At 35.6% G+C, this 26,685-nt stretch overlaps 1 protein-coding gene across 7 annotated transcripts in view; it reads right to left on the bottom strand.

The window, feature by feature from the left end:
* ADGRL3 (adhesion G protein-coupled receptor L3) overlaps positions 1-26,685 on the bottom strand; it is a 1,002,012-nt gene that overhangs the window by 399,775 nt on the left and 575,552 nt on the right. For all 7 annotated transcript variants that reach the window (XM_069105304.1, XM_069105298.1, XM_069105300.1 and 4 more), the window contains exon 5: positions 24,402-24,511. In XM_069105304.1, coding sequence (XP_068961405.1) covers positions 24,402-24,511 — 110 coding nt within the window. The remainder of the gene's footprint in view (positions 1-24,401; positions 24,512-26,685) is intronic.

Below are 26,685 nucleotides of genomic sequence, written 5' to 3'. Positions count from 1 at the left end.
TAAATCCAGCTGTCATCTGAGCTGCACAGTGGGTGGGCTATGGTTACCTCTAAAGAGAGACTTCTCTCTCACAAATAGCCTAAGGGAAGCTTTACAAAGGAGGTGAGTTTTGAGGACTTTTTACATACCAGAAAAGGAATGAGGGTGGGAAAAACTTCAGAATTGTGTCAGATATACTGAACTGATCAAATGAAAGAAGTTTTGGATGAATTTATTTGGGATAAAGGGAAGGTCTGTGCAAAAATCTACATGAGGCCCAGTGATATCCTAAGCAGAATGGATCAAGTCAGTCAGGGAATTATACTGGGAACATCTTGTTTCAGGCTTAGTTAAAAAAATAATAAACTCACATTGGAATGATTCACACTGGTACAGCTTGGTACATGACGGTGTATCTATCCAGGAAGCCTTAGATTGAAGTGCTACTCTTACATATACTGATTGACTGACCCTCGGTAAGACATTTAGTCCTTTAGGCAATTCTGTAAAACCCTAAAGTAAGAAGAGGCATCAAACTGTATTGCCAGAGTAAGTTCTCACCTGGAATATCATCACAATAATCAAGTCACAGATCCAGTGCCTAACACTACCCAGACATACTAACTGGTTGTTGTAAATGCTTGAAGTCAAGTAGCATTTATTAAGCATGCTTGAATACATGTTGAACTGAAGTTACTTAGAATTTAGATAGCAAAACATCTAATCGAGAGTTCTTTAGAAGATCAGTTTTTCATAGGAATATCCAAAAGAGAAAAAAAAAAGGAATCAATATTAAACTAATTGTGAACGTTCTCTTTCAAGAAACCAAGGTCAGCAGAGACATTAATATCTCTCTCCCTAGAAACCAAAAATCTGAAGGTTAAAAAAAAGCGGTCCCAGTTTTGTTAGAGCTGGAAGAATCAAGACATAGGGCTGGAGAGACCTTGTAAATCAAAGGTTCATAGACTCATAGACCTAGAGTTGGAAAGGATCTCATAGGTGATATAGGCTAATACTTTTATTTTACAGGTGAGGAAACTGAGGTCCCAGAAGGTTAATTCGTTGAACCAAAATCATTCAATTTGCAAGTATGAGAGACATGATTTGAACTACAGAACTGCAGTTCTTTTCATAGTATCACACCTTCTCATTTCACAGAAGGGGAAACAGGTTCAGAGAAGCTGTATGGTTTAGTGGGAGAGGTTGTCATTAAGTACATGAAAAAAATTAAATTAGCCATCTTTGCTTTTGCTTAAATGTTCTTATTAGAACTTTCTGATTAATATCAGTGTGATTCCTACTTGAGACTTTTGAAAAATTCACTTTGCAAGCTGCTGTTGAAATTTACAAGCTGTTGTATTAAAAAGACAAACTACTAAAATATCTAAACAGAACAAAGTCAAAATATGGCATGTTTCCAAGATGGGTGATTATAATACAAAGGCAAATCTGAGAAGTGAAAGCAGCAAATTTGAATCACATTTTTGTCAACATACAATTTTATTAAATTATTTAAATAATCTTACACTGATTGATGGGTTTTATTAGTATTTTGATAACCTGTAACCAATTTCAAGGTCAATATGTTTGAAAAAATTTAAGATATTAGCTTTGACATCCATTTTCTTATGCAAATGCTCTTAAAGGATTTTTTTTTTTGCTCTCTTCCATTTGAAAAAGAACTGGGTCTTCCCAAATCTTTTTCTAAGGAGAATAGAAGCATTTTAAATTTACTTACTGTAGATGGCTTTCACCAACTATCATAAATTTTGATTTAATATCAATCTGTAGAAAAGCTGACACTACCAGTCCATTCTTATCAAACACTTGAGAATTTAATTAAATAGGCATTTAAGATGAAGAAAGAACTAATAAAAACTAAATAAACTTTACTCTTCTGACCTTATTGACTGACCAAGGTAAAACAAAATATCAATATCTCATCAGTCATGAAAAGTTATTTTCAATGAACCTTTGCCACTGCAAAGTGTAGAATGTCAAAAGCTGGTGACAGAACTAGACTTAAAATCAAATTATTCTGACTTGACAGTTTTATTTCAGACTAAACACTATCTCATGTACACCACAGTGAAATGTACTTGGTAGTTTAATGATCTAGTTTTCTTTTGAAATAGTCTACTTACTAGCAAGTTTTTCCAGCTTAAAAAAATGTGTGAAATCACACCAGACTTATCAATAAACACCTAAGAACCATAGACTTTTATTAAAGAAGAAATTTATCAGTACTGGCCTAAAATGTCACTATTTCCTATGAAATCTAAGGAAATGAATACATTAAGTGGTAAGAAAATTACTTTATAGTGATAAAAATGGTAATAAAATGATGTCACTGATCAATTAAACAGAATAATAAAAAGAAAAAATAAATCTTGAGCTTTTATTTTTAATTAATTTATTTTCATTAAGGGAGATAACTGTCTTTAAAAACTATGAAACGATGAATCTGATAACCTTAAATTTTTCTAATTACTTTTGTAATTAAGAATTAATTAAATAATTAATAATAATTAGCAATTAGTATTTTGGTATTTTTCAGTAAATTTTATAATTACCAGTATAGTGAAGCACTTCATCAAGTATAAGTAATACAAAGCATTATTTGCATCAATAAATTTCGTTGTGACTGGAGTAGTGTCATTTTTAAAGGATGAGTTAACATTCTAAGTTAATAAATTTAATTATGGGAAAATCATCAAATTATTTAAGGGATTTCATTAAGTAAAAATTCCCTATTGTATGAATAATTGTTGTTCACTATCAAAGCAAAGACTTTTTAAAGCAGTCAATAAGCAATATAATAAGCACAGTGGAATCTTGTATTCTCTACACCATTTTTACAGTCATGATACTATTATGGTATAAATGTCTGTAGATTATCATTTACCTTCCATTTCCCTTCTCATACTTTTATCAAAGATATCCTTCATTTGTGTGTGTGTAGATAGATAATTTTCATAATGATTTTCTAGAGATAGACAATTAGGCAAATGTATTGGTAATTATTTCTTTTTAAAATTTTTCAAATGCTTTATTAACTTCTGATTTACATCATTCATTTATATTAATTTTGAGTTCCAGATTTTCTCCCCATTTTTCCCCTAACTAAAGCCCCAAAATAGCAGTCCCACAGGATATCCCCTCTGCCAATCTGCTCTCTCCCATATTTTCTCCTGTACCCCTTTCGACTTTTCCAGTAGAACATGGTGGATTTCTATGCCCCAGTGCCTGTATAACTTATTTCCCAATAACATGTAAAACAGTATTAATAATAGTGTATATATATATATATATATATATATATTTAAACGTTTGATTTTAAAAATTTGAATTAAATATTCATTCCCTTCCTCCCCTGTCACCCACTCTTACTGGGAAGATAAGCAGCTCAGTATAGGTTGTACATGTGTAGATAATGCAAAACAATAACACAGTAGACATATTGTAAAAGACTGACTATATTTCCCTCCCTCCTATCCCACCTCCCACTTGTTCTGTTCTCTACTTTGATCCCATCCCTTTTCAAAAGTGGATGCTTCCAACTTCCCTCCCCCCTCAGCCTGCCCTCCCTTCCATCATCCCCCCTCTGATTCCCTTTCCCCCCTACTCTTCTGTAGGGTAAGATACCCTATTTAGTGTGTATTTCATTCCCTCCCCGAGTCAAATTCAGTGAGAATAAGGTTTTCCCATTCCTTTTGCCTTCCTATTCTTCCCCTCCATTGTAACCATTTTCCCTTGTTTCTTCTTTATGAGTTTACCCCATTCTGTCTCTCCCCATGTCTTCTCATTATATTCCTCTCTCCCCTCTTAATTTCACATTTTAAGTATCATCCCTTCCTGTTAAATTGGTCCTGTGCCCTCTATCTATGCATACCTGTAAACATATATACACACATTTACATATGTATTCATACACTCATATACCCTCATATATAAACATATATTTATATTTCTATTCCCTTCAACTATTCTCATACTGAGAAAAGTTTCATATGTTACAATTATCATTTTTCTATGTAGGAATGTAAATAATTCAACTTTGATAAGTTCCTTATGATTTCTTTTCCCTGTTTACCTTCTCATGCTTCTCTTGCTTCTTGTATCTGAACGTCAAATTTTCTATTCAACTCTGGATTTTTCAGCAAGAATGCTTGAAAGTCCTCTATTCCACTGAATTACCATATTTTCACTTGAAACAGAATACTCAGTTTTGTTGGGCAGGTGATTCGTGGTTTTAATCCCAGCTCCTTTGAACTCCGGAATATCATATTCCAAGCCCTTTGATTGCTCAGTGTAGAAGCGACCAGATCCTGGGTTATCCTGATTGTGTTTCCACAATATTTCAATTGTTTCTTCCTGGCTGCTTGTAATATTCTCTCTTTAATCTGGGAATTCTGGAACCTGGCTATAATATTCCTAGGAGTTTCCTTTTTGGGATCTTTTTCAGGAGGTGATCAGTGGATTCTTCTAACCTCCACTTTGCCCTCTGGTTCTAAAACATCAGGGCAGTTTTCTTTGAGAACTTCCTGGAGGATGATTTCTAGGTTTTTATTTTGATCATAGCTTTCAGGTAGTCTAATAATTTTTAAATTATCTCTCCTGGATATATTTTCCAGGTCAGTGGTTTTTCCCATGAGATATTTCAGATTGCCTTCTATTCTTTCATTTGTTTGGATCTGTTTAACAGCATCTTGATTTCTCATGAAGTCATTAGCTTCCATTTGCTCCAATCTAATTCTGAAGCAATGATTCTCCTCAGTGAGCTTTTGAGATTGTTTTTCCATCTCGCAAATTTGGCTTTTTAAGGCATTTTTCTCCTCATTGCCTTATTTAACCTCTTTTGCCATTTGAATTAGTCTATTTTTTAAGGTGTTATTTTCCTCAGTCAGGCTGTTGACTCTCATTTTGTTATTTTCTTGCATTGTTGTCATTTCTCTTCCCAATTTTTCTTCCACTTCTCTTATCTGCTTCTTAAGGTCCTCTATGGCCTGTAACCAGCTCATATTTTCCTTTTGAAGCTTTTGGTGCAGGAGTTCTGACTTCACTGTCTTCCTCCTGTTCCATGCTTTGCTCCTTTTTGTCCCCAAAATAGGAATCTAATGTTGGAATCTTCTGTCTGCTTTGTTTCCTTTGCCTGGTCATGTCACCCCTCAGTCACTTGACCCCTGGGCTTTTTGCCACAGTAGGACTCTGCCACCAGACAAGGGAGCTTTCATCCCAAACGCAGGGGTTTTCTCAGCTGCCGGAGGTTTTAAATGGGTGCCCTCTCTCAGGCCTCCACACTCTCTGGCAAGCTGGAGACACCCCAGGACCTCCACCCTAGACTGCAATCCAGATCCAAGCAGGTTAAAGCAAGAGTGAAAACCCCTCAGACTGGTCGCTTGGTACCCCTACACTCTGCAGGCCAGGAGCTGAAGCTGCCAAGTGGTGCTGGCTGGCTGTGCAGATCTTGCAGCACTTCTAGTCCTGGGGGCAAAAGCTGATGCACTCCCACTTACTGGGTCCCAAAGTCCAGACTGCACTGACCTCTCACTTTTTCCTTCGTATCTATGTCTTGATAATTCTGGAAAGGACCACAGCTGATGCTGATCTGGAGTGCCTCCAGCTGGCGGCTGGTCAGGCCCGCCCTGGGGCTAAAGCTTTGCATGGGGCTGGGCTCAGCTCCCAGAGCTCTGTGCCGGCCGCTTGCTGCCAGCCTGCAGGGCTCTCCTCAGTGGGAGGTTAGCTTCTCTGTGTCATTTTGGGGGTTCTGTAGCTCCAAAGTTTGTTCAGAGTCTTCTTTTTACATTGATTGGGGAAGGTGGCAGCCGGAGCCACTCAGAGGTCATGCTTCTACTCCACCATCTTGACTCCGCCCTGGAAAGGCGGAATTACCAATAGGTAATTATTATAGGTAATTACTGATATGGCCTTCCATCACCATTGGGGGGAGGGGGGCGGAACAAGCTACTTAAAAAATTTTTAATCAAAGTGTTTGTTTCTCAACATTCAAAATGTTGATGAATTGCCTACACTGGAGTAGTCCAGCTAGTCTTCCTTTCTCATTTATTTTTCTCAATTCTCTTTCCCTATACACATACGATGACGTTAGAGGTAGGACACAGGCTTCCTTGTCCTCATATACTACATTCCGTCCTCCATTTCTGTGCTTTCTCATAAATTTCCCCATAGTCTAGACTCTGTTCTTTTCTCACACTGACCTCTTAGAATCCTCCTCTTCCCTCAGAGCTCACTTTTTCTCTACTTCCTCTGTGAGGCCTTTCCATTCTCAGTCACTTTGTATGTATTCTGCATTTATTTATATAAGTACGAGTAATATGTTGTCTGACAGAATCTAAGCTCCTTGAGGGAATATGGCTCCCGATTTTTGTCTCTGTAACCTTAAATAGCATAGTTATCTGTCATTATTAAAATGCTTGCTGAAATCATTGAAACTATAAAAAATAAACACAACTTCTTAGTAAAAAGCTGAGAGAGACAGAGAGACAGAGAGAGAGAGAGAGAGAGAGAGAGAGAGAGAGAGAATAGCCATAGATTGTAGATATGGATATAAATGGAATTACCATAAATATATCAGTCTAGCAGCTGTGACACAATAGATGAGTGTTCAAAGGAGATAAACAAACACTTCTCAAAAAGACTTGTGAACTATTGACAGTCACATAGAATATTGCTTCAAATCACTATGTAATATAAGACAGATCAAAACCACTTTATAATTTTGCATTATGCCAAATAAACAAATTATTAAAATGTTAATATATGGAAATACTCAAGGTTGGAGAGACTGTGGGAAGCCAGACTCTCTTGTCAGAGTTGTGAACTAGTCCACAATTCTGGAGAGGTATTTGGAATTACACTTAAAAAGTGACCAAAATGTTCATACCCAGATATTCTATTGCTATGTTGTAACAACAAGCACCCTAGGATGCCCAGGATAACTGCTAGCACAGGTTCTTTGATCTACTTTTCTAAAGGAAAGCAACTTTAAAGGGGTCTACAATCTTACTTTAATTACACACACACACACACACACAATTCACTTAGTTCAGGGGAAAAAGTTAGCACCCTGAACTTCAGAGAAAATTCAAACAAATTACAAGCAGTAAAAATACTGACAGAGAAAATAAACAGAAATCAACAGACAGGGCTTTTAGCTGTCTGTCCAATGTTATACATCCAGTTACCAGAGAGAGAATTACCAACATCTCAGTTTTCAAAGCTGAGGGGGCTCCTTAACACCTACCCAGAGCACTGTCTGCCAAAATCACAGGAACACTCTTCCCAATGAGTGAGCCCCAAAGTTAAACCTTCCTTCAGAATATATATACCTTTCTTCAGAGCCAGAGGGCATCACGACCTTCATGATCCACTGCCTAATTACAAAGTAACAAAAGATGTGGACCTTCCTGAAAAACAAGCCTCCCTTAACCAAGCTTCTCTTGTTGGACTCCACTTGAGGCCTATTAATGGGAGGAGAAGATCTTCAACTCCGATTAACGTTATATATGTAAATATCCCCAAATGGTCAAGTGTTAGTAAGGCTCTTGAAAATGTTAATAAAATTCTTTTTTGTTGTATTAAGAACTCTAAATGAATCCAGAACTAAAGAAAATATTCCAAAAGTGATTTGAGTAGGGCAGGGTATATGGTCACTATCACTTCTCTTGCTTTGAACTCTATATCTTTCAATATGTTCTAGGACAGCAATAAAATTTCATACACATACACACACTCACATTAACACACATATGTGTGTATGTATGTATGTATATGTGTGTGTATGTCAATACATCACTCTCAGATTCATATTGATTTTGCCATACATGAAAATCACAAGATTTTTATCCCCCATCCTCAGAACTGATGATCTGATTATTCATTCTCCCACTCTACACTTATGAAATTATTTTTTTTAATCCAAATGTAGAACTTTATATTGAACCCTGTTAGATCTTAGTTTATCAGACTAACTTGTAGAGATTTTTATGGATCCTGCCATTCAATTGGTGGATAATCCCTTTCAGACTCATGCTATTTACAAATTTGATCATTATGCCTTCTATGCATAGTGTTCCCCCTCACTGTTTTTGCTATTTGTTATCTGCTTTCTCCCCTCTGTGTTGCATTAAGAAGTAAGAGTGGTAAATGGAAGTGATAGGGCATAGCTTTGGGAGGAGAGGGGTATCATGCTCAAAGTTGGAAAAAGAGCCACCATTTCAACAGTTGAGTTCACTAGCTTCTTGCTAGGCCAGTCATTGAGTTTGCTCATTATGTTCCATTGTGGATTACTAGAAGTCAGAATTAGTCAAAATTTCCTGTCAATAGCAGAATAGACATAACTAAGAACATCACTAGCTGTAAATATTTTTGTTATTAAGTATACCTGGTGTCTACGTGTAAGTCTTGTGCTGTCAGTCTCTGAATCAGTTTTGTCACCTGATAATGAATTTGGCATCAAACGTTGTTGCAATTCCGTTGTTCATACTGCATTCCTGACTCAAAGTCGTCTCCAAATTGTATATTTCATAGAACACCTCAATCATATCCATCCTCTGACTCAGAATTCCCAGACCCTTAGCAGCACTACTCATTGATGTTTGATTAACATGCATATTTTGATTATGTCCTATTTACTTCTTATCAAGTCTATGCCCAAAGAAAAACTAAATGCTATTTTTAGTATCCAAACAGTTTATCCCTTACTTATTCTCAAATTGCTGGTTAATCTTGCTACTGCCAAGTCTTCCAAGAAGGACAAAAAGGACATAGACTTATAACATACCTTCAACCTTCCATTTGAGTCAAAAGTCCTTTGGAGACATAGCCACAGTACTAATTTTGGCTCTTGAGAGTTGCAGAAAACTTATGCATCACAGACCTTTGTAGGCATGTATTATTTATCCTCTAATCTTTCTGTATCAAGATAAAACTTCAGCTGCCTTCTTGCAATTTCTCAGAAGAAAGGTCCTTCAAATGTCCTTGTTTCTTTTCTTGATGACAACACAGAAATAGTTATGGGATCACTTAGCTACACATAACAGTAAAATGAACTTGTGATCTCATCTGTTCACTCCAATAATGCAAATTACAAACTATTTGTGTGGGGCCATCCTTTGTAAATCTTGGTCATGTTCCAGTTTTCCATGGGGTTAAGGAAGGAGGGAGGGAAGATCCTCCCAAAAATATTGGGAACTTTGCTCATTTTCTCAGTATCAGTCCAACTCATGGATAATTTCTGTGGGCTGTCTACCCAAATAGACAAGCCATTCCTTATCTCCTTTTTTTTTTTTTCTGATGTGGGTAGTTTAACCAAATTCTTGCATAATTATGGATCTCACTACAATGGGACTTGATGCAATCAATGCAATAACATCTTGACAGGAGTTTTCCAGTATAGGGTTTCAGAGAATTATGCTGCTTAACATTTTTATCTATGACTAAGATAAAGCTCTTATGTTCATGCTTCCATCAACTCTGCAGATAATGCAAAGCTCATAGGGTCAACTTGTGAAGGTTACATGACTAAAGCTAACATAAATACAGGCTATTAAAGAATAATATAGGGTTCAGTGTACAGCAATTTGAATATGAGCTGGTAGTACAATGTAACAACCACAAAATATTATGTGCTTTTGGGCTACATTAAGAAAACTGTAGTTTCTAAGACTAAGGAGGTGACATTAGCTCTGTTCTCTGCATTTGTCAATCCAATTTTGAAAATTCTGTTCAGTTGAGGGTATCATATTTTAAATGATAATGTAATTCTATATTTTAAATGACAATGTAATTCTAAAGAGTTTAGAGAGGGAAATAGCCAGAATGGTGAAAGGCCTTGAATCTATGTCATGTTAAGGCTAGTTGAAGGAAGTTTAGTCTAGAAAAGAAGATTTAGGAGGGATATAAAAACTTCTTTCAAATATTTGAAGAGCTGTCATGTGGAAGGGAGATTTCATTTGACCCGAGAGGCCAAAACCAGAAGCAACAGGTGGAGGTTGCTAAGGAGAAAATTTAGGATTGAACTCTGAAAAAGCTTCTGAAAAATGAGTTACCCCAAAGTGGATTAAGCTATTTCAGGAGGCAGTGTCCGCAATGGTCTGTACATATACTGAAGAGCCTATTAATGAAAATAACCACATTTAATTTTTAGGAAAAGGCAACTGTTTCAAAATTGTTAGCATCATTTTTACATTTGATTGAAAACAAAAATAGATTTATACCTTCTCAATAACAGAATTTAGGAGTTCACACAATATAAGTACCGGAAGAGACCTTAATGACCTCAATTACCTCTTTACATAAGAATAACTAGACCCTGTAGAGGCATAGTGAATTCCATGAGGTCTCATGTCTAATTAATGGAACTCAGGTTTTCTGTCTTTACTATACCACGGGACAGACAATTTCTCAATTGTATAATTTAGGTTTAGGCTGGACTAAATAATCTTTATAGGTTTGTATCACTTCTAGGCCTCTATCAATTGGGGATTTTAACAGAAATTGAAATTTTGCTATTCTACAAATTTAAAATAGTTATACATGTATAATTTGTTTTAGGACAGGCATTAACCATGGATATGATTCAAATCACAAATAGAAACCCATCTAATGGAGAATTAGTGGGCACAAAATTAAGTAGAATTAGCTTTCCCTTGATGATATTATGAACAACGTATTGCTCTTCTACTTAAATTGTTCTTTAAGTTGCTTAAAGAATAATACCAGATTATGAGGCGTATCTCAGATCATCCTAAAGCTAAGTTCCTATAGCAAGAGATATTTTTATTGGACATTTAGTAGCCTGCTGCAGTTTTTAACAGTATCTGAAGAAACAAGGACAGAACTAAGCACAGAATTGTTTCATCTCCTTTTAAGAGCTAACATTACTTCAAAATATACTTCTCTCTTCTGAAGTCATTTCTGTTAGTCTGATAAACTTATTGCTTATTATATTCTCCAGGAAGAATGGGGGAGGAGAAGGAGAAGAAAGAAGGAATTCAGTTAAGGAAAACCTTATGTTCTATCTTTTGGACAGACTCACTCTTCCTTTCCTGCCAACCCTGATTCTATTACTCTTTAAAAACCCAAGGCAGTGTTGGCAAGTATGTAACATGAATGTCAACAGAATTCTGACTTTGTTGAGCATTTGAAGCTAAGATATAATAAGTGAGATTAGAAAAGATTTGCCAAATGAAGGTGGATGAATGTTTGAGAGGCCCCAAAGAGCAAATGGTGAATCATTTCTCATTGTAAAATTAATTCACACAGCTATATTGTATAGCAAAAAGAAACATAAATTCACAAATCCCCTCTGAGTTCAGTTAATGCCTTTATCCAGACAACCCAGCTACATATTTTTTGAAAACTGGACAAAGAACATACACCTCGAAATACAGATGTATTCACAGAAAGTGTTCTCTGTTCATGATTCAGAACACATTTTTGATATTGTAGTATGCTTATTCAGGAAGCTATCATGGATTTCCTTTATTATAAAATGTATCTAAGGTAAGTATAGATTGATTATAAAAATACACAATGGTTCTACTTAAATTTTGACATTTTTACAAGTGGGGATTTGAAAAAAACAAGGAAATGAACTGACAAACACAAATTCTAAGCACTAGCAGAATATGAAAAGTAGTCATTATTGAAAAGTCATTCACTTACACTCAAGATTCAAGTAATTCAATCTAAATTATTCCAAATCAGTAATATATGATATGTGTCTCATTTAGATATAAAGAAAACTAAAAATTCAGTAATTAGCCATTATATTTCAGTTCTAAAAGCTAAATGTTAAAGTAACAAGACATCTATGTCTATAGTAGCACAGGATGTGATTAAACTCAGACATTTAATCAGACTCATGAAATAAATGAGGCCATCAACCATTAATTAAACATACTATTTAGATGAAAAAAAAGGAGTTTATGTAGGCATGATCTATCAACTTGTTGTAGGTTATTAATCAGTTGCTATAGAGGAAAAAATCAATCTCAAGATATGAATAATATGAATTATTTAAATAAGTTGCCTTTCTGACAATCTAGTAGAAGCTTCTCTTTTTATGTTTTAATGTTTATTAACATTCATCATTTTCTTTTTTTTAAATTTTTAAATATTAATTTGTTTGTTTAGAAGCTTCTCTTAAGAAGGATCTTTGATTTGGGTTTATAGTAGTACTATTAATAGATAATAGTCACAGGTAAGAACCAAATAGGAAGTGACCAAATAGTGGGTCAAGGAATGGCAGGAAGATCTGGGTTGAAGGGTTCAAGAATCTCGGGTGTATGTGTATGTGTGTGTGTGTGTGTGTGTGTGTGTAGTGTGCATGTACACATGTGTGTAGTTATATGTCTGCAGATTTAATGTTTTAGTTTCACGGGAATCAAAGATGTTAATTTACAAAATAATTTCAAAATCTTCAGTAGTGAGTGAAAGAAATTTCATTTCCACAATTTGCCCAAACCAATGATAAAATGGAACTAGACCCTTCCACCTCCTCCATCATCTGAAAAAAAAAAAAGATTAAATCACAGAGGAGAGGAAAAATTAGAAAATTCATGAGTTATCTTCATTTTACATTTAAATAAGTTAATTTTTTCATTAGTAAATGAAGCTTTCTTTTCATTTCATAAGTGCTGAAATTTTTTACACCTCTAAGAGTCAAATCAAAGTATATTATAGTGACATGGACTCCATTCTCATTCTTCTTTGTGCATGACCTCAGGCAATTCATTTAACTGTTTGGTTCTCTCTTTCCTCATCAAAAAAAAAAATGAGATGGTGGCACTAGATAACACCTAAATATCTTCCCATTCCAAATGGATAAATCTTCAAATATTCAAGAGTTGAGTGGTCAGTTTCAAATTTTGAAGGATGGCAGGTTTTATTTTCCCATATAATATCCTATATTACTTACATGTTTACTGAATGAATTATCTTCTTCAGAATGAAGTTGTCCCTTTACTTCTATCCTAAGTTTTAAAAATTTTTAAGGGAGTTTTCATTTACTAAGGGAAAATTTCATTACTCTGTTCATTATTCATTATTATTCATTCATTATTCAATATATTCATTTTTCTTCATTTCTCTTTCCTCAGTCTATGGAAAATCACCTCTGGAAAAGCATTGTATAAAGAATATTGGATGGGGGCGGCCAGGTGGCTCAGTGAGTGAGAGCACTCACTCTCATGGTTACGGCTGGTAACCATGAGCAAGTTACTTAACCCCAATTGCTTAAAAAATAAAAAAAGAATATTGGATGAAGACTCAAAACACAGGATATCCTGTGCTAACGCTGGCACTAACTAGTTGTATAACTGTCAAATTACTTACCCTTTCTAGTTAGAATTCCCTCATTTATAAAAAGAGTCTGTACCAAAACAATCTCTATAAATTATATTTCAAAACTAGACTCCTATAATTATGAAAAATTCTACTTCCTAGAGAGGAAGATATGTTCTTAACTTTTCCTTTCTACTTTGTTGATTTCCAATAGGATATTAACAAACAAGTGTATTTGTAGGAGAAGGAATGCAAGGGAGAGAAAGAAATATATTTCTTTATCAGTATGATTTAGAATGATAATCTTTAATTCCTTCCAGTTTCATGATCTGAAAATCTGCCCATGCCAGTAGAAGAATATCAAGATGAAGAGAGAGGAAACTGATCTTGATTTCATTCAATTGAGCAAAGGTTTTTTTTAGAGTCTTCCATGTCCAGGTCTGGGTGCTCCATAGGATACAATGGATTCCATGAATGGAAATTTAACGGAGGTACATGATTCAGTTATGCTAAAATTTCACAAAACTCAATTCTCATGTTCTCTGCTATGCCTTTTCCTCAACTCTTCAATGCAACCTGTGTCCATGAAACCTTATTCTCCTTAGTATTCTCAATGCATTTTGTTTGTGTTTCTAGGTGCATATAACAAGTTGTGTGAACGTGTTTTATCTCTTCTATTGGATGGTAAATTATTCAAAGATAAAGGGCCTCCTTGTCCCTTTCCTTACTTTATCTTTATATTAGCCTAGCTCATTGTTTCATGTTTGTCAATTTGAAATGAGTTGTATATGCTGATAGGTATTTGACTAGTTAAAAGATTTACAAGTTTATCCTTTTGTTCAACAATTTCTTTAGTGTATAAATGGTTCTTTGGAACTTCAAGGAGAGTTAGTCTGGCATTATAAATTACTCCTGGGGCGGCTAGGTGGCACAGTGAGTAGAGCACAGGCCCTGGAGTCAGGAGTTGAATTCAAATCCAACCTCAGACAATTGACATACTTACTAGCCATGTGACTTTAACCCCAATCATCCTCCAAAAAAAGAAATAATAAATTTCTCCTATCTAAGCCGTTAGGGTGGTAGAATTTTTTTTTGAAAACTTAAGGATTTAGAAGTTTTTGTTTATTTAATTTTTTTTAATGTTTCATTTTGAACTTAACATTATTGAAGACAGGGTAGATGCCAGAACAAAAATCCCTTTCCACAATTGTGCAAAATTAAAACTAAATTAAATTAAATGGTTTCTAATTCTACAAAATCTGTAGGATACTAGGGAGGGAGGTGGGTTCAGGAGGGAAAACCCTCAAGTGTAATGATTTGTCAATTCTCCATCTATATGTATATTAGTATCAAAGATACTTTAATACAGTCTAGGCATATATAACTATAGTTCTTATAGCTATGCCCATACTCAATCCACAGTTTCAACAACTAATAGTCAGGAGGGCTGTAAAACCATATAATATAAGGCTGTTTTCATTAAACGCTCATTTCTCTTAGCTCTTGAAAAACATGTATTTCCCCCTCTTTCCTTTAGAGAAACCACAGTAAGAAGAGACTTATAGAGTAAGCAATGTGTGCTTTGTATTTTTAAGGGTCAGAAACAAAGACCTGAAAGGGAAAACTGGATCTTGACTGAAAGCAAGCTGCTTTTTTGGCTGCAACTTGCATGAAATTGTATGCCTTGGAAGAAAGACAATTTGTCAGCAGCATACAAAGTAAAGATTCTTTGCTGAAAAATACTCTTAATGGGTGGTTAGTTTTCTTATTGTTTTCTCCCCACACACAGACCTTTCATTTAACCAAGCCAAATAAAGGAAATGTTATTGAAGGATGCCATGATTTAATTCCCTTTTCAGGAAAGAAAGTGGAGGATAAGAGAAAAATGGGAGGCAAAAGCATGGCTTATATATTCAAACAGTGATGTTTAATCTTTGTATATTTATGTCAGGCCTTAAGGGGAATGGAGGTGGGGGTGGAGTATTCTCTAGAAGAGGGAACCAAGCATCAAGAGAAGAGTAATGGAGAAACAAAAAGGTTGCAAACTCAATCATAGCATAACTAACTAATGTATAACTGGGGCAGACACAAATATTCATTATTCTACCTCCAGGATGGACCAGTTTCCCTTAGAATTAGAAAATACTCTGAGGATTTTAAAAGAAGGAAATAAAAAAACAAACAAACAAATAATTTTGATTTTACGAAGCACAAAAAATAAAATAAGATGAAATAAATTATCTTCAAGGACTCTTTAAAGAATTAGAATCAGTAAAGTACATTCAGCAAAAATATTCTCATTGTTTTCTCTACTGCTATCAGTCTTAATGTCATCATAGAACCTTGGCATCAGTTTGGTTATTTGAGAGAACACCCCTTTCAGTTGACAAAGAGCTAAAGTTACTTGTATAATGCCAGGCAGATTCTGAGCTGAGATAGGATTAACAATTATTTCTTCATATTCCTATGATCTGAAGTGATATTTTTCACTATACTAGATGTTCTATTTGACCTCTTACTAGTGCTGAAATTCCCAAAATGTGTCATTATTTAATTTTGCAGCTTGATAATTCATTAGAGTAGGTTTGATTTTTTTAAAAGACATTTCTTCCTCTTTTTGGTGCAATAAAACTTTATTATATTTTGCTCTCACCATCACTCTTAGTATCTTCTATTTTTGTGGATATAAAAACCAATAAACTGTACTATACCTGATTACTTACTTTACTTTTAATTTATTTTTTCTTAAATAAATTATCTTTGCATCAATGCTGTAATCAAGAGAGTAAGAGGGATATTGTATAATGCACAACATTCTATGTTATATAATGTATACTGTGTTGACAATTATACTGGAACAAGATATAAATAATACTTGCTTTTCCCTTTTTCTATCACTAAGAACAGAAGTATTCATTAGAAATGGTATGCCAATTTTATGATGATAAGAGAAAATAACTAAATAACTTGTGTCAGAAAAAACTTGTGGCAGTCATTTCTTATTTATTCAACTGAAAATAATAAAGTGAATGTTGGGAATCAAGGGAGATGAAAAGATTTAATCACGAGAATCACTCATTTTCAAAGTTGATCCTTTACCTGTGATTTTCATCTTTAAATGGAATTTGTGGGAGTAGGAGCTGTATCTGAAAATACAAAATCATTATCCTAAGTGAACCACACTATTTTTTTTAAAGCAATTGGGGTTAAGTAACTTGCTCAAGGTTACACGGACAGGTGTTTCTAGGTGGGTGCTAAGTATCTGAGCCCAGATTCGATCCCAGGTCATCCCGACTCTGGGGCCGGTGCTCTTACTCACTGTACTACCTGGCTGCCCCAAACCACTCTATTTCTAATGTGGAGAAAGAGCACTGAATTTGAAGACCAAAAAGATCACTTCAAATCCTGACTCCATTACTTACTACATATGTGAGATCCTGGGACAATAATTTGCTCTCATTGGGCTCCAGTTCCCTATCTATAAAATGAGGGGCTTAAGCATGAATATCTCTAAAGTTCAAGTTCAAAATTCTGTGATTCTAATAATTCTTAAATCAAGTAGTTTTCAATACCAGAACATAAGATTTACAGCTAGAAGGAATCTTAACAATTATTTAGTCTACCCCTTTGATTTTACCAATGAGAAAACTAAATTCCAGAAGAAATTAAATGATTTATCCTAGGTAATGGTGACAGAAAAGCCTGTATTTGAACCTATCTCCTTTACTTCTAACTACATTGTTCTTTCCACTAAAACGTGCCATCCCTAAAGTAAATTTACATTCTTGAATTTCCCTATTAAGGAAAGTGAGAGGAATACAACATGCCATAAGCTAACTTTGACATGGGGAAGCAAGAAGTATGGTACTAACCCAGTGAGTGTAACATGTACCAGATGCACCAGGGCCAGGTGTCTCCTCCTCCCCCTTCTTTCCCCCCTCCCTCACAGGAAGGATCAAGAGGATTCTTAGGTGAGTTCTTGGGGATTTGTAATTTTTGCTGAGTTTCCTAGCCAAGATTACAAGACTGTTTAGGGTTTTCTCTGCTCTGTGGGAAACCTGTGGGAAGTAAAGAAATCAGGAAGGAGGAGACAGAGAAAGCCAGGGACCAGAATGGTACTAAAATGCAAAAAAAGACTATGGCATCTGGGACTGTGACCAAAGGGTAGTGACTGGCCCTATGTGACAAAGAAAATTGACTTTAATAATGGGATTCTGGAGAAGCTAAGCGCGTGTTACATCTTTGTTTCCAACCCTCCCTGTCCACAACCCATCCTCTTTATCTGCTGGTTTGTTGTGTCAAGAAAATCTTCATGATCTGTTTTCTGATTATGTTTTATCTGTTGTTTTCTTTTCATTCTGAATATGTGATTGAACTCAGAGAAATGCATTTCATTCTGTATGATTTAAAATACATGCAAATCATACAGTGTTTTTGATGTTAAAGATATAACTGCTCAGGGTACAAATGCTGGAAGCTTTCCTGATCTGGAATAGGTAATTATTAGATTAATAGAAATTAGCTGGGGGTTATTTTATTTTGCTTTTATTAACAGGAAAAAAAAGAAAACATCTTAAAATGGCATGTATGACCTTCTTTCTTCCCTATAAGTAGAGTCTGTATTATTATCTCTAGTATAGCAGAAATCTGGGCTGAATTCTTTCATACTCCTTCCTCATCATCCCAGGTCCAAGAGAGAAAAGAGAGAGGACAAGATAAGAAAGGCCTGACCTGAGCAGTCCCAGGACATGGAGATGAGATAATCTGTAGGGTTTTCAGTTTGGACCCTTTCTGGGTGGGAGAGGCATGAATGAGAGGGGTACGGAAAGGAGCTACAGCAATGTCTCAGGGCTTCACATGAACTTAACTGTTGAGATTGAGTATGAAGAGATTTGAGTGCAGAGGGGAAGAATACAAATGGTGCTTTTCACTGAATGCAATCAGCATCTCACATCCTTCCTTTTTTTTCTACCATTTCAGATTCTGAAAAGGTGAGAACAAATGATGGCTGTACAAGAGAGAGGGACAGCAAAAAGAGAGAAGGGTTATGGGAAGAGGGACAATTTTGCAGGGAAGGGAAGGGCAAAGAGGGAAGGAAAAGGGAACAATTTATTAAGTACGAGCCAATTACTATGTTCAGTGCTTCACAAATATTTCATTTGATAAAACAACCCCAGGAGGTAGGTATTATTATATCTTACTATCCCCATTTTACAGCTGAGTAAACTGAGAGAGACAGAGGTCAAGTGATTTGTCCAAGATCAAACAGTGTCTGGTATGTAATTATGGTACCATACAGTATATTTGCAGAGCAGTGTGATAGTAATGGCAATTAAAGATTCCCCTGTATTGGCTTGGTTTTCAAATTGATTGTGTTAAAACCCAGAGTTTGTTAATCCCACCTGTGGGATGGGCTTGTTGATGTGAAAAGAAAGTCCTGAATTGGGAGGAGCTGGTGACGTAGATTTGGAGACACAAGAGAGAGGCGGAAGATCTTTTTTGGAAGCAGCACCTCGTGGAGAGAGAGAGACTAAGAGAATTGCTGGTGGCCGCTTTGAATTGCCCTGGACTTTTGAGACCTGCCCCCTGAGCTGCCAAGGACTGAGGAGACATGGCTGTTTTGCTAGTACTTTGTCTGTCTGTTTTGATGTTATTTTGCCAGATTTGTCCACTGGTGAAAGACTGTCCTTTTGTTGAAGAAGTCCTGGAACCTGGCTGTTCGCTAAGAAGCCCTGAGACTGTCCTGCAGACAGAGAGTGAATACTGTCCACTGGTGAGGGACAGTACTGTTGTTGCAGGGGTCTGGAGACTGTCCTGCAGACAGAGTGAATACTGTCCACTGGTGAAGGACAGTGCTGTTGTTGCAGGGGTCTGGAGACTGTCCTGCAGACAGAATGAATACTGTCCACTGGTGAAGGACAGTGCTGTTGTTGCAGGGGTCTGGGAGCCTTTCTGTTGGTTCAGAAGCCCTGAAGAAGGATTTTCTTGTTGTATGTTTACAGAAATCCTGGGAGAGGGCTTTGCTAATGTGTTCAGGGGTTCTAGGACTGTTCTACAGACAGAGGATAAATTCATGAAGGGACTGGCAATGTACCTTATGGCCTTGCTAAGCCTTGTCTCCCCAGGAACTAAGATTGCTGAGAACTTGCCTCGAGTCAAGATGAAGAAAAGACCTCCATTTGGGTATTAAGTGCTGTGTTTAAACTTGATGTAACTCTGGGGTAGATTCAATTGTGATCCAGGGGTGGGGAACTTTTGACCTTTTAGTGTTCTATGGTTGAGCAAATGAATGTATTTTACCTATGTTTGGAAACTAATCTCCATTTGAGAAGAGGGGTTTTGTGGTGGACTTAATTAAGGTATAGCCTAGGGGTGGAGTAGTATTTAGAACAGGGACTTTGTAATTGATTGAATGATTGGAAGGTCCTGGGGTGGGGTAGTACTTGGAGATTATTTAATCATACTTAGTAAATGCTGTATTTGAAATGATGTCATGTTTTAATCTTCTCTGTTCTTGGTTTGTCACTGAATAAAATAGAGAGCACCTATGCTGGTATTTTGAACCTGGGAAGTTGCCTTTCTTTTGGCATTACATTACAAGCAGCTAGGTGGCATAGTGGATAAAGTGCCAGCCATGAAGTCAGGAAAACTCATCTTCCTGAGTCCAAATCTGACCTTAGACACTTAGTAGCTGTGTGACCCTGGGCAAGTCACTTAACCTTGTTTACCTCAGTTTCCTCATCTAAAAAGTGAAATTGAGAAGGAAATGGTAAATCATTCAAGTATCTTTGCCAAAAAACCCCAAATGAGGTCACAAAGAGTTGGACATGACTGAAAAAACTTAATGACAACAACAGTATGTGTATATATACTCACATATGTATATACATGTATGTGTATACACATATAGGTATATGTATGTATGTGTATATCTATATCTATCTATCTGTATGTATGTATAGGTATACATATATACCTATATGCTATATCCTTTACTGGATTCTCTTCCTGATTGTGCCAGTCTTTCCACAGGTAACCCTCAGGGTTCTGTTACAGCCCCACTTCTCTTCTCCTTCTATCTTCATTTGTTGATCTCATCTGCTTCCTGGATTTAATTATCGTCTCTGTGGTGAAGATTCTCAAAACTACCTCTCCTGCCCTAACCTCCCTGCTCACCTCCAGTCTCCCATCTTCAATCGCCTTCCCAACATCTCAAACTGAACATCCGGTAGACATTTTAAATTAAATATGTTCAAAACAGAACTCATTACCTTTACTCCTAAAATCTTCCCTCCACCTTCCCTATTACTGTAGAGGACAACATCCTTTTCCTTGTTCCCAGTTCCTTCCCTTTATTGCTTCCTATTTATCCTGTAAAAAGCTTGCTTCTTATGTTTGTTTAGATTGTAAGCTCCTTTAGGGCAGGAACTGCTTGACTTTTTATGTATTCCTAGAACTTAGCACAATGTCTGCTAATAGTAGGGGCTTAATATTTGATGACTGATACATTGTATACTGCCATAACATATGCCCCCACCACACACACTCACTACTAGCCTAGAAATAAGATGCTATAGTTGAGAGAACAATGATTTTGTATTTAAGAAGCCTGATTTCAAATCCAGCTCACACACTTATTCTGGGACTGCACACTACTCAATTCCCTGTTTTTGGACTCAGTTTCCTTACCCATACTATGAGTGGACTGGACTAAACGATTTTAGGCTCCCTTCTATCTTTGGATCCGTGATCTTTCTTTATGAACCTCAATTTCTTCAGTTACAAAAAATAGGGTTACTAATATTTGTATTGCTTTTCTCATAGTTGTGATGTGAAAAAAAATGTCTGTACTTTCCTAGTGATGTGATTTAGTATTATTAATTCTAAATTCTAGTTTAGGCATTCTGCTAGCATGACATGATTCTTTCCCTTATTATTGTTAGCATTATTTTTATTATTATTTATTAATATTATTATATATTTATTATTATTACCATAACTATACTCAGAGAAATATCCCTTAAGAACATAGGTTGTTGTCTTGATTTTTAGCAGCTTCACAAATCAATGGCAAAATCATTGTTTCTTTCTAGATTGCAAGATTGGCTTTAAGGTAGCTATAGGCAAGTCATTTAACATCTGTTTGCCTCAGGTTTCCCAACTGCTAAGTGGGAATACTAGCTCCTATCTCGCAGGGTTGTTGTGAAATCAGAGGAGATTTGTAAAGTAGTTAGCACAGTGTCTAGCCAGAAGTAGGCATTATTAATGCAAATTCCTTTCACCTAATTCATATACTGGTTTGTAATCAGTTTCCAGGAAGCTTTAAACAAAGTTGCAAAGGGCTAAACACAAAAAGAGATTTGTGTTCTTGAAACATGCATTAATCTCTGCAGACAATCTTGTGTTAAAAATAAAAGGCACTAAATAATAGGAAATATTTAATGATTTGCAGAAAATATGACACAGTCACCCAGACAAAAATTTTAAAAATTAGAAAGGTACGCAATTAATTTGTCTTAGGAAAAGAACCATTCACAGAATAATAAAATGTTAGCAATGGAAGGGAGCTTAGAGCCCTTATAATCCCACTGAATCACTTAATAGACAAGGAGATGGAACCACAAAGAGGGTAAGTGATGTACTGAAGGAGAGACAGCTAACAAATGGCACAGCCAGAACAAGAATAAATGTCCCTTGCTTTTCAAGAATTTTCCATGGGTTATTTTATGGTTTCACCTTCTTTTAGGCTAGTTTTTATCACCACAAAATCATAAAAAAGTTACTTGATAAAGGCCCAGTAGGCTAGGATGTCTTATATTCATTTTTTTAAAACATGATTTGAAATGGGATCACATTGTACAGAACTAATAATTTAAAACCTTGGAAGTTATACTGACAAATCTGATTATTGCGTTAGACATAGTAGTTTGAGATTATTGTCTTAATGAAATAATCAGAGTAATGTTTTAGTATAGCATGGGTGTCCTTGTAGGACAACCAGTATTATATATATATATATATATATATATATGTATGTATGTATGTATGTATGTATGTATGTATGTATTAGGATTAAAGGAAACCTTTTACTAAAGAACACCCAGAGATTGCATTGCCCATTTCTGAAAATTTGTGACAGAGAAAGGAAATCTGTAGTAAACCATCCTTTTACCTAGAAGAATGTCTAGGGGGAAGACAGGTTTATACAGAAGGTTTATACGGAGCTGTACAAGTAAGGCTTCACTTTATTAATGTGATTTAAGAAGAAGGTATTTCAGAAGGAGGCTTGGCAGAACACGTTGAAATAAGCTATCATCACAAAACAGTCTGAAGAGATTCAGAGGAACTGAAGAGACAACTGTGAAATTCTCTATTTTTTAAGTGTAAGAATAAAAAGTTATTCTGATTTTTATATCTTAACACTACTATATATAAAAAATGTATATCTTACTACTATTTATAAAAAATGAAATAATACATTACCATGAACATAAAAAACCCCTTTCTATTTCAATTATGAGAGTGTCACTACTATGTACTCAGTGTTAACCTGTTTTTTACAATAACCCATCTACTAATTATTAAAAAAAATCATTAAGGAATCCAACTATTATGTCAATGGTTGTGAAATTTATTACAATTTTTCATTGCTTAGAAAGCACTACTGAAGTATGGCCACCAAAAGCTATATAAATTTTTATAGAGACATTTGTTGAGGAAATGACCTAAAACATGTGTCATTTCTATGAAGTCCATATGTATTGAATTCCTATAAATACTCTAGGTAGTTTCTAAGTCTTTTCCAGAGAATGTTGCTCAAAGACAGTAGATTAAGTACTTCAAAGAAGAAATCTATAATATTACTTTACTTATGCCACTTACTTCCCTCAATTTCCACATGGCTTTTGATGAACAAATGGCCTTACAATCCCCACATCCCACCTGGCTAAAAACATAAGCATATCTGCTCACCATCAATGTTCTGGTTTTGAAGTCAGCATGAACAAGGAAGGAGATATGCTTCTATCATTACATTGGGATGCTGAACTTGTCACTTCCCAGATATATTCATAGTCTTCTGGCTAAAAACAAATCTGGGGGTGGGGATGAGCCCAGGTGTTTTATGGCTCCGGGCTGACCTGAATATTGAATATGTTCATATAGAATTCCATGAGTTTATTCTCATTATGAAATCCTATATCCTATAAATATTTCAGATCAAGAACATTTTTTTTTTTAATTTAAAAACTTGGTTCTTCAGGATAGAAAAGCTGGAGAGTGTTGCATGTCAGAGTTTTAGTCCTTTAATATGCCTGAGGACAAAACAAAAGAAAACAAAACCAAAACACAAAAAACCCTCAACAATTGCTTGATGTATACCACAACTGACGATAGGACTGAGGCAAGGCAAAGATCCTACTTCTATGAAATGAAAATTGTGAAAATTGCCTTATTTCACATAAGCCATTTTGTCTTTCTTCCCCCGAAATACTCTCTAAATGAATATATTTCTAGTCTTCTAAAGTCTGACACCTTAAGAGACTTAGATGTATTTATTTTTTTTTTCTATCAAGGTAAAACTCCCATTTTAACAATCCTTACACCACTAAATCCCTGAGTGTATCTTTCATCATTCATTTTCTATTTGTTTGTATGGGTGAGGGATGTATCAAGGTCTGACAAGTAGGTAGAATCTGGTATAATCCCTTCTCAACTTGTCTCTCTAAATATTTGCTATTTCATACTAAAATTATTATAAATGAAAAACATCTTAAAATGGGCATTCACTGTTTTTCATATTCCTGGATGTAATAAAAAGGAATCATACATTCAGAATTAAATTCTTAGGATACATGAAGGCTATATTCCATTTCTTGAGATGAGGGAGAAGAATATGATCTCCAAGTAGAAACTTACCAAAGACATTTTTCAAGATTAGTTTGATTACATCATACTTTATGTGAATATATTTTCTTACTTTTTTTTTGCATTAATTATCTAACCATCACCTTAACCATAGTAGCACATCTGTCTAGATACTACAAAACAATAGCAAAAAGATTAGATCATGTTTGGTTTTGGGAGAAAAAAAAAAGGTACAGAAATATACATACTGTAAGGGACACATTCATACTGCACTTCAAGATATTTGTAGGTTCCTGGACATGGGTCTGGAAACACATCAGGGCCTGCTACCACAGCACACTGTGTTCGGTTATTGCATCTGAAGTCAAGAGATTAAAAAAAAAGGATAATCAGACTATGCAGTGTGACATATGCAAGTTAACATTATTAATAATTTCACTTTGAATCTCTATACAAGACCTAGTGGGTTGTGGTTCATTTGAGACTTTAATATTGGGGGTTACTTTTTATTATACACCAAAAAAAGAAAAGATGAAATCAATTCACTGCATTTGTCCATGCTAACTTGTTTAATATCTGGCAGAACATAGCGTGGCTTTGAGTTAAAAGGAAAGAAATAGAAGCTTAAGCAATCCAAATTCACCTACAGTCGATTGCTAGTGCAAACATAAAGACCTATTGGTTCAGAATGGGCCATATTGCTGTTCTGTAGAGAACATTTAGAACATACTGCTACAGTTTCATTTGAAATAAACTATTTTTTAGAAGGGCAAGTGGTAAGCTGTATAAAGTCTTAGCTAAAACTGGAAACCTGAGGCAGAACAAAATGAAAATCTAATTCAGCTTTTACAAAATACATAATAATTTTAACTGAAGCTATTCTGATAGTGTTATTAACACCAGTAGGCAAAATTATTTTTAGGAATTTGATTTTTCTATCCCTGTGTTCCCCTAACAATGACATTCAAATAAAAGATTAAAATAAAGATATGGTACATTTTCCTTCAATAAATATTTGCTAAACTACCTCCTCTAAGGTAGTATTCCACAAGCTACAGGAGAAATAAAGATGAGTAAAATATAGTCCCTGCCAGGGGTTCTGAAGCTCGTAATGAGCCCACCACAAACCCACAGAATCACTTGAGTCGAGGCAGAATTGTGGAATGCTTGTAAATACAGTGCTGTAGGTGTCCAGAGGATATGGAGACATATGTGACTTTGGAGAGGTTGACAATGGAAGAAGCCGCATTTGGGGTTCACTTTGAACATGGATAGAACTGGTATGTAGAATTCTGATATCCAAAACAGAGCGAGCAGCTCAGTAGCAACAAAAGTAAGGCTACAATGAAACACGGAGCATAGTTGGGGAGTGAGTGGTACATAACCTGATTTAGTTAGAGTATAGCATATCTTTAAGAGAGGTGTGGAAAAAGCAGCTAGGAAGATAGATTGCATATATGTTGTAGAAAGCTTCAAATTCCTATCTATGGAGTTTGGGTTTCAATCTGTAGGCAATGGGGAATGACTTGAAGGTTTTTTGAGTTGTCAAGTGACATGACTATATCGGTGCCTTATAAAGGTTAAGGCTATTATTGTAATGGTCTAATAAAGAGAAAATGAGGCTAGAATTGGGGAAATGGAAATCACAGAAGACAGATTTTAAAGAAATTGAAGTAGAATTCACAGAACTTAATGAATCTCTGGACATTAGGTGTGGGGTTGGGGATTGGGGATGGTGTTAAAAGACAGGGAGTAGTCAAAGATGATTCCAAAGCAACAAATATTTGTGACTGGTAGTAAGAAAGGTAATGGCATTGAAAGAAATGTAGGAAGAAGTGCTGACAGGGAGAGGGGAGAGCATAGGTTTGGTTTAGAAGTGTTAATTTGTGGTTATTTTGGTATAATCATATGTAGGCATATTCTAGTGGAATAAACTGACCCTAGGTTTGAGTTCTACTTCTCACACTTTCTAGTGGTGTGACCCCCAAGCTTTCTGAGTTTCACATTCTTTTTTTGTGAAATGGAGGTGAAATGTGAACTATCTCAAATAAGGGTGGTTGTGAAAAAGGCACTTTGTACACCTTAAAGTCCTAGGTACACACTAGCTATTAAATATGTAGGATCATAAGAGTATGAAGGGGGATCTTGATAGACATCAAGTAATATAGATCCAAGAAGCAGTCTTAGTGCCACAGAGGTGTGATGTGGCAGAGTTGGACTTTAAATCTGGGTGCAGCATAGGTTGTCTGATTCTAAATACAGAATTCTTTGCAGTATACCTATGTGAAGTGTAATAGTGGTTATTATAACAATCAATTGATTTAAGACTGTATTCAGTATCTACTACATGCTAGACACTGTGCAAGGTCTTAAGGATACAAATATCAAAGTAAAATTGTGTTTTATCCTCGAGGAGTTTATATTTTACTACGGAGGAGGGGGAAACCATGTACACAGATAAATATAAATATAGAGAGACAGAGATGAGAGAGAGAGAGAGAGAGAGAGAGAGAGAGAGAGAGAGAGAGAGAG

Source organism: Petaurus breviceps, unplaced genomic scaffold (assembly GCF_028583685.1).
Source record: "Petaurus breviceps papuanus isolate PSGF00001 unplaced genomic scaffold, PetGlider_PUasm1.0 76, whole genome shotgun sequence".
Lineage (NCBI taxonomy): Eukaryota > Metazoa > Chordata > Mammalia > Diprotodontia > Petauridae > Petaurus > Petaurus breviceps.
Note: the sequence above shows the minus strand (reverse complement) of the source record. Positions and strands in the feature narration are given on the sequence as shown.